The sequence below is a fragment of the Ixodes scapularis genome, unplaced genomic scaffold, assembly GCF_016920785.2.
Source record: "Ixodes scapularis isolate PalLabHiFi unplaced genomic scaffold, ASM1692078v2 PGA_scaffold2__306_contigs__length_199485367, whole genome shotgun sequence".
In the NCBI taxonomy this organism is placed as follows: Eukaryota; Metazoa; Arthropoda; class Arachnida; order Ixodida; family Ixodidae; genus Ixodes; species Ixodes scapularis.
This window is the reverse complement of record NW_024609857.1, coordinates 29,122,060-29,129,298: the sequence shown is the minus strand read 5'-3', so window position 1 is coordinate 29,129,298 and position 7,239 is coordinate 29,122,060. Positions and strand designations below refer to the sequence as shown.

General features: G+C 45.3%; 1 protein-coding gene across 1 annotated transcript; it reads right to left on the bottom strand.

The window, feature by feature from the left end:
- Positions 1–4,417: 4,417 nt before the first annotated feature.
- LOC8023970 (leucine-rich repeat neuronal protein 1) lies at positions 4,418–6,863 on the bottom strand. Its single transcript, XM_002403706.5, has one exon. The coding sequence runs from the start codon at positions 6,861–6,863 to the stop codon at positions 4,674–4,676; it is 2,190 nt and encodes a 729-aa protein (XP_002403750.3). The 3' UTR covers positions 4,418–4,673.
- Positions 6,864–7,239: the final 376 nt, after the last annotated feature.

Here is a 7,239-nt window from a genome sequence, read left to right as displayed (position 1 = left end):
TCTGTCTCGCTTCTTCATAACCCCTGGTGGCGATAGAAAAAAAAAAAAATTACCTGCCCAAGGCGACTTATGTTTCCGGACGCTTGGGCAGGCTCATTATACTGCTGTTCGCTTGAACAAACGGAGCAACAAACTGAGTTCGTGTACACTGTTTTTTTTTTCTCCACGTCTGTAGCTCTTAGCCGCGGTCACACTGCCCATACATAATTAAAAAAAAAAAAAAAAGTCTGCGAGCATTCTTTGAGGAGTTTCTCTTTTTTGTCCTGTCGCAATAGGTGTGCAGAAACTGAAGAAAAGTTAGAAGAATATGCACATATATAAAACATACATGCTTCGACCATGCTTTAGGCCTGTCCACAGATAATTATGTCATCGTATCTGCAGCGTATACACCGTGTTTTTCGTACGAAGTATGATTATTGTGACTGCGGTGTTAGGCCTCTCGTCCGAGAGGGCATATGAAAGTCCGACTTACGTGGTGCGATTTTTTTTTTGCGATTTCGCAGTTGCGACGCGGCTCGTGCTGCAGAAAAAAAGCGTGGTGGAAGGTGCGGTTCTCGACGTCGTGGCTGCAAAAATCGCGAGCAGAATCGTACCATGTGAATCAGGCTTGAGAGAACGCGAAAGCAGTGAACAGGAAACAAATGTCCAACAGTGCCATAGTTTATTTGAAGAACGTTTTGCTGCCGCCCTTTGTAGTCGGGCTGGCCGTTGAAGTCTATGTACTTCGCGGCTTCGGTGAACATACTATTTTCGCTACTATATACAGGAATGATTGAGAAAAATGTGCAGCGGTGTCAACCCGCTCTTTAGTGATCACTTACGTATATGTCAAAAATAAAACTAAACGAGTGCTGTTTCAACAGTTGTGGGTATGGTCGTACGTATTCGCGATGTGTTTCACTGTAAATATGAGAGAATCATAGCGATGAGTACGACTGAAGTCGTCAGGTGCCGTTAGTTTTCGTATAAACGCAGCACTTGAACTAGTGTACACTAACACTTCGATCCCACTTTGCATGGTCCCGAAAATTCGGTTTCTCAACGTATCGCGCTTAAATTCATTACAGAGGTGGCCGAAGGAGGAGCCATTTATTCATTGAAACTCTGAATACATGAAACCCCCGGAGTTAAAAGAAATAAAATAAAGACTGGGTTTGTTTATGATATAAATGTCGCTAAACCTTTGTATTTCTCAAAATCAGTAAAATAAAAAAAAAAATCGTTCTGAGCAGTTTTTGCGTTTATTACGACTTAAACGTTGGGGAAATGGAAGGAAAATACAATTGGACTTACCTATTCTACACTTGATTCTAAAATAAGTGCCAGAGTGACACAAAATATTATTTTAGTGTACATTTCTATGTATAGGGAAAACACAGTTTTTGTTATTTCGCGATTTATTCGGGTAAGCCAATCTTTCCACAATTTTAGTGAAAGCTTCCACTATCTTGGAGCACCTCTGCAGTAAATCTTAGTGGGATAGTTAAGAACCAGATTTATGTGGACCGTCCAAATTGGTATCGAAGCGTTAGTGTAAACGCTGCATAATGGGACTATTTTATTTCGTTTCCAAACTTAAAAATTTATAACAGAAAAAAAAAAAAAAAAAAACTACCGGATGACACGCTAGAAAAATAGTCATATTTGCACCCAGAATACAATCTACATTTCGATGAAAGTTCGATCTCTTTCAGAGGGTGCGCTAGAGACAGAGATGCGATGCCAAAGTTCTAATAGATTTTGTTTACCAAAATGATATATTTTGTCTCACTTAATGCTCGAGCGAAGCCGAAACTACAAACACGAGCATGATACCTTGAACGATGCTCGCACTGCACGAGCGCTCACGCTTGGCAAGGACGTAGAAAGTACCCCGAGTTAGCTCTTGCGGCTTCTGCTATGCTCGTACATCAGGTGAAACAAGCGAACGTGAAGAGAAAAGTAAATAACTTCGCCAGTGTTCACATCAAATTGCGCACCGAAGATGGGACCTTACAAGGTGTGAAATTACGTGAAACTTCTTTGTTTCATCTTAATTAAATGAAAGGGTAGTAGAAGCTTCATGAACGTGTTCCGAGCTTTAAGCTTCCATGCCAAATACGTGCGCTCGTTTAGTACAAGCATCATTTCGAACAACTTGCTCGTGCTTGTAGCTTTGCATTGTTCGCACAAAAGTGAGACAAACTATAGCTGCTTGCTTGCGTTAAAGTTTGAACCTCGTTGAATAATTTGTTTACTTATTATTAAAAGTACTCACGGGACTACGGACTCAAATTGGCATCTTACGTAGTCGTTGCAAGACATCTGTGTGTTTCTGTTGTCTCCAAAGTAACTCTCTCGGGTACTTACTTTTCTGCATGTTTAAACTTCTCCCAGCTCACTTGAACACTTTAATTTTATGTTTACTGTAAAAAAAAAAAAGTAGTGTGTACGGCCTGAGAAATCTTAGACAGTATGTTCCACATGAGAAGAGTCAGACTGATCGCTATGGTGCAGTTCTATGATCTTCTTAATACTTCAGTGATGAAAGAATGGGACCCAATATGATGATAATGTAATTAATGCAAAGGTGCAAGCGAGCTGGACAAGATTTGTGTTTTTCCTTACTCCTCCTTATTCTCCTTCTCCTGGAATTATTATCCTTATGACTCAATATGATTTCTTAGGGATAGACTCAACTGAACATATTCAGCTGCTTGCATAATCTTCATTCAATGAAAAGCAGAGGTGATATGTTAGACAAATACGCCCTGCCCTTTTTTGTCCCTAGTACCCCAGAAACCTTGTGGCAATAAATTAATAAATAAATAGAATCAGCTGCCATAAAATGTGAATAATACAAATTAACAGGCTAAAACAAGAAGAAACTACTTTAGAACCAAGTAAACAACAAAGGCTGGCGTACGTCAGTACAGATTTTGTAAACTCCATTGTTATGCAGATTACACTTTTAGTATGGTATTTCGAAATTTACACAGCTTGCTGCCATAGTCTGAAGCATTTCCACCTCAGTTGCATATTTATGAAATAGTAAGATAAGACTGCCATTCATTTGTTATACAGAGCCGTTCATTATAGAATAATTTAGGTGTGGGCACAGCTTGAATAAACTAGAAAGTGTTTATGCTCACCTCTGTTTTAACGTTTCGTGCATCTTGGCTCTGTGAGGTTTTGGACACAAGCGGTAATAAACTGGCGCCATAATGAGCCTAGATTTCACAACGCAAGTTCGGAAAAAACTTCCCGCATTGTCTGCCAGCAACGATGATCTTGATGTTGTGTGGAATGCACGTTGCGGAAACGCTATGGAAGCTCATCCTCAGTACACGCTAATTGGCAACGAACTCAGCTATGGTCAACAGTGAATATTACCTGTTCTTTGTTGCACCATAAGTGGGAGGGGAGCGGAGATATCAACCGCAAGTGTGCCACCTTGAACGGTGCTACGCCTCTAATTAGCACGTCTGAACGTCAATGCGGTCTCCAAGTGTTATGCACGCCCTCGTTGTCTCCACTTTGCTCATACTAATGGTAAAACAGTATATCTATTCAGTTGCGATATAGAGATATACCGAACAATCTCTTGCTTTGAAAAGAAAAATAATTTACTCCAATTAATGGCTATTGTTGGTTTAAATCTATGATTTGGTTTCTGGTTTTCATGTACTTATTATATCAAGTATATAGAATGCTTTTTAAAGAATTTTAAGTATAGAATCTTGTCTTTGAGAATTTCAGAACGCTCCAAATGTTGCACGTGCTTATTATATCAAATATGCAGATTGCTTTTCAAAGAACATTAAGTATAGAATTACTTTTTTGAAAATTTCAAAACGCTCCACATGTTACACTACGCTCACACTTATAAAAGTCTGATCTTCACGTCGCTGTTCTTAAACACAATGTCTAGAAGAAAATGTTTTAACTTGTTTTATTTATTTTTTTTAGGACCACACAAGCGTTTATACTAGGCCAAGTCCGCTTACAAAATAAATAGCAATAAGACCTCAGAAGAATGGCTTCTATGTTGTTTTTTTTTGCTTTTTTAAATCTTTTCTTTGATACGTCATTTTGCAATTTGTGTGCAGTGATATCAAAGGCACAGTCAAACAAGCGAAACATTTTTCAAAATGCTTTTGTTTCCACCTTGCGCTGGGAAATGAAACTCATTTATGAATACCACGTGCTCACACCCGTGTTTTAGACAACACAGCACAGAAGCTCTTGACATAGAGCAGAGTGTGCTGGAATGGGAAGCTTCTGTAGCGCGGTAGACACACGAATAAAGCAATGATGATTGCAAAGGCATATATTAAAATTTGACAATTCTGTACTCTTTAAAACCGTTTCTAGTGAGCGATTACAATGCAAACAAAAATAAAGAAAGCATAAAATTATTTTAAGAGTTCTCTTCCGGGGCTGCACCTCGTACTGCAAGGAGCTTAAGAAATGTGCAAGGACAGCTTTTCATAACCTTGGTTACACACAAGAATAGGTGCTCCGCATAGGAGCTGGACTAGTTAAACAAATAAACCAAAACTAAACTGTCACAGCTCACCAAACTAACGAGTCACATTAGCGTGCGTATTAGATGCGATACTTTGCACTTAGATGATGTCGTTGAGTGACTAGGAATCTCCGTGTTGTAGTCTAGTCGAGGCGGCTCAACTTCATGACCCAACGTTGGCCATGAGCGGACTGTACAGGCTTTCGAGAGGCATAATTTGCGAGGCAGTGTTACTGACTAAAGACTTCTGGGGCGTCTCGTACTGCCTGTGACGGTATCTACGCGCCGCCAGAGTCGCCGCACACAGCACCAGGATCATGGCGGACACGATGCCCAGCACGACCGCCACGGCCACGTTGCTCGTGTAGTGGATGCCTTGCAGCATGAAGCTAGCGTCTCTCGTCCGAGCGCGCGTGCACGAGAGCTTCACGTGAGAGCCACCTTCCTCGTCCTTGACGGCGATGCAGAAAACGTACTTGGTGTCCGGCTGCAGGTTGTTGATGGTGTACGACCTGTAAAACTTGCTCACCGTCACCGATCCGAAGCGTCCTGTCGCCCCAACGTCCTTGACGGAAGAATCGTCCACGTTCTTGGGGCCCTGGGGGAAGTAGTCTTTGCCGTCGTCCAGATGGTACTGTATTTCGTACTTGGGAAATGTGTTCCGTGCCGTTCCGTTCCACACGACATTCACAGACGTGGCAAGAATGCCCTGGGGAAAGATGTGGATGTCGATGTTCTCGACCACAAGATCGACCACTTTGACCACGCTGCCGAGCGCGTTCTCGGCGATGCACTTGTATGGCCCCACGTCCATGGGTTTTAAATGGTAGATGGTCAGACTCCCAGGAGGCTTGAACTGAACATGCACGTCGTTGCCCGTGTCGTTGCAGACCCGACCGTTGGGTAGGACCCAACGCACTTTGGGCGCCGGAAGGCCGAGCGCGTAGCACTGAAACACTTGGGCGTCACCGATCTTCCGCTGCACCGTGCTGTTCACGGTGCCGACCAGGTAGGGCGCGCACTCCACGGGTAACTCGGTCAGCGATAGGTTTCGAAGAAGGCGGCCTGCCATCGGCTCCGGCCTGTGGCAAGCCAGGTCTTCGGGTTGCATAAAGTGAACGGACGTGTTTGATAGGGCTGACACGGCCTCAACCGCCCAACGAACATTACAGTCGCAGAGAAGCGGGTTGCCGTGCAGAGAAACCTGTAAAGGAGCGGACACATTGCGGAACAAGTCTTCGCTGAGAGCGGAAAGGTTATTCTGGTGGAGGTACAGCTCCCGGAGGGACGGAACGTTGACGAACGCCTCGGTGTCCACGTACTGGAGCCGGACGTTGTCGTGCAGCCGCAACAACTGCAGGCGGGGCAAGTCTCGAAACGCGCCGCGCTCGATCACGGTCAACGTGGGCACGTGGTCGGCGCTAAGTTCCACCACGGGAAGACGCACAAAGTTCCCGGATCGAAATCCCGTGAACGGGTTGCTACCGATCTGGAGCGTGCGCAGTCCATGGAGTTTTTGCAGTGCCTGCGCAGGCACGCGGGTGAGCTGGTTACTCTCCAGGTGCAGCGAGGTGAGGTTGTCCAGGCCAAGGAAGGCCTGGTCGCTGAGGCCTCGGATGTGGTTGTGAGACAGGGACAGATGCCGGAGGCGGTGCAGCAGGAGGAACACGCGGGAGTACACGTACGAGATGTGATTGTGCGAGAGTGAGAGGCTCTCGAGCGCGAACAGGTCTTGGAACCACTCGGGGTAGATGGCGGGCAGATGGTTGCGGTCCACTGTGAGCACTCGAAGCTGTCGCATTCCGTCAAAGACCCGCTCCTCCATGAACTTGATCTGCACGTTGTTCATGAGGAGCGTCTCGAGCCGGACGACGCCTCTGAAGACACCGTTGAACAGGGTCTTGAACTCGTTGTGGGACAGGTCTAGGAACTTGAGCCTGCTGATGTTGTGGAAGATTATGCCTCGGCCAAGCTGCTTGATGTGGTTCCGCGAAAGGTCCAGTTCAACGAGACTTCGGAGCGACGGAATCTGGTTGTGGAGGTCCGTCAGTTGATTTCCGTTTAAGAGCAAGACCTGGGTGTCTGCGGGTAGGCCTGTCGGTACTGTCCTCAAGCCTCGACCTGAGCAGTTGGCAGTCTTGAGTTTCAAGCCCATGTTCATGGAGGCTTCGAGACTGCACTTGCAGACGAGGGGGCACTGAACGTCCCAGGAGGTGTCGCTGGTCTCGTTTGACGCTACGACAGACCCGCAGGCTAGGAGGAGCACGAGCAGATGGTTCAGGAGAGCGCAGGGCTTCGTGACTAGTAAATGCGGCGTGGCCGAAGTACCGGAAGTTTTTCTCCGGCGATCCATCGAGATTCAGTGAGGTCCCAGGCGTTCCCGCCTGGCCCATAGGATTCAGGTGTGAGGCCTCGAGGCTCGCCAACAGGAAGCGTGCGCCATTCTTCTGGCCGGTCGCATGGCGTTCGTACTTCTACGCGAGCAATCCATCTGCAAAAAGATAAAAGAGAGAAAAAAGCGATTCTTTGTTAGAAGCGGACATTTTACTCTGAAATCCAATTGTGTGAACGCTACAAGCTTAACCCTGATTAAAGATTTAAAAAAAAATATTTGTGGATATCATGTTCGTTAGAAAGTATCGCCCGCCCATGGTACTTTCGTTATCTAAGCATTGTCCAGTAAAATAAATATAGAAGGGAGACGCATGGCGGTTGTATAGACGAGTGCA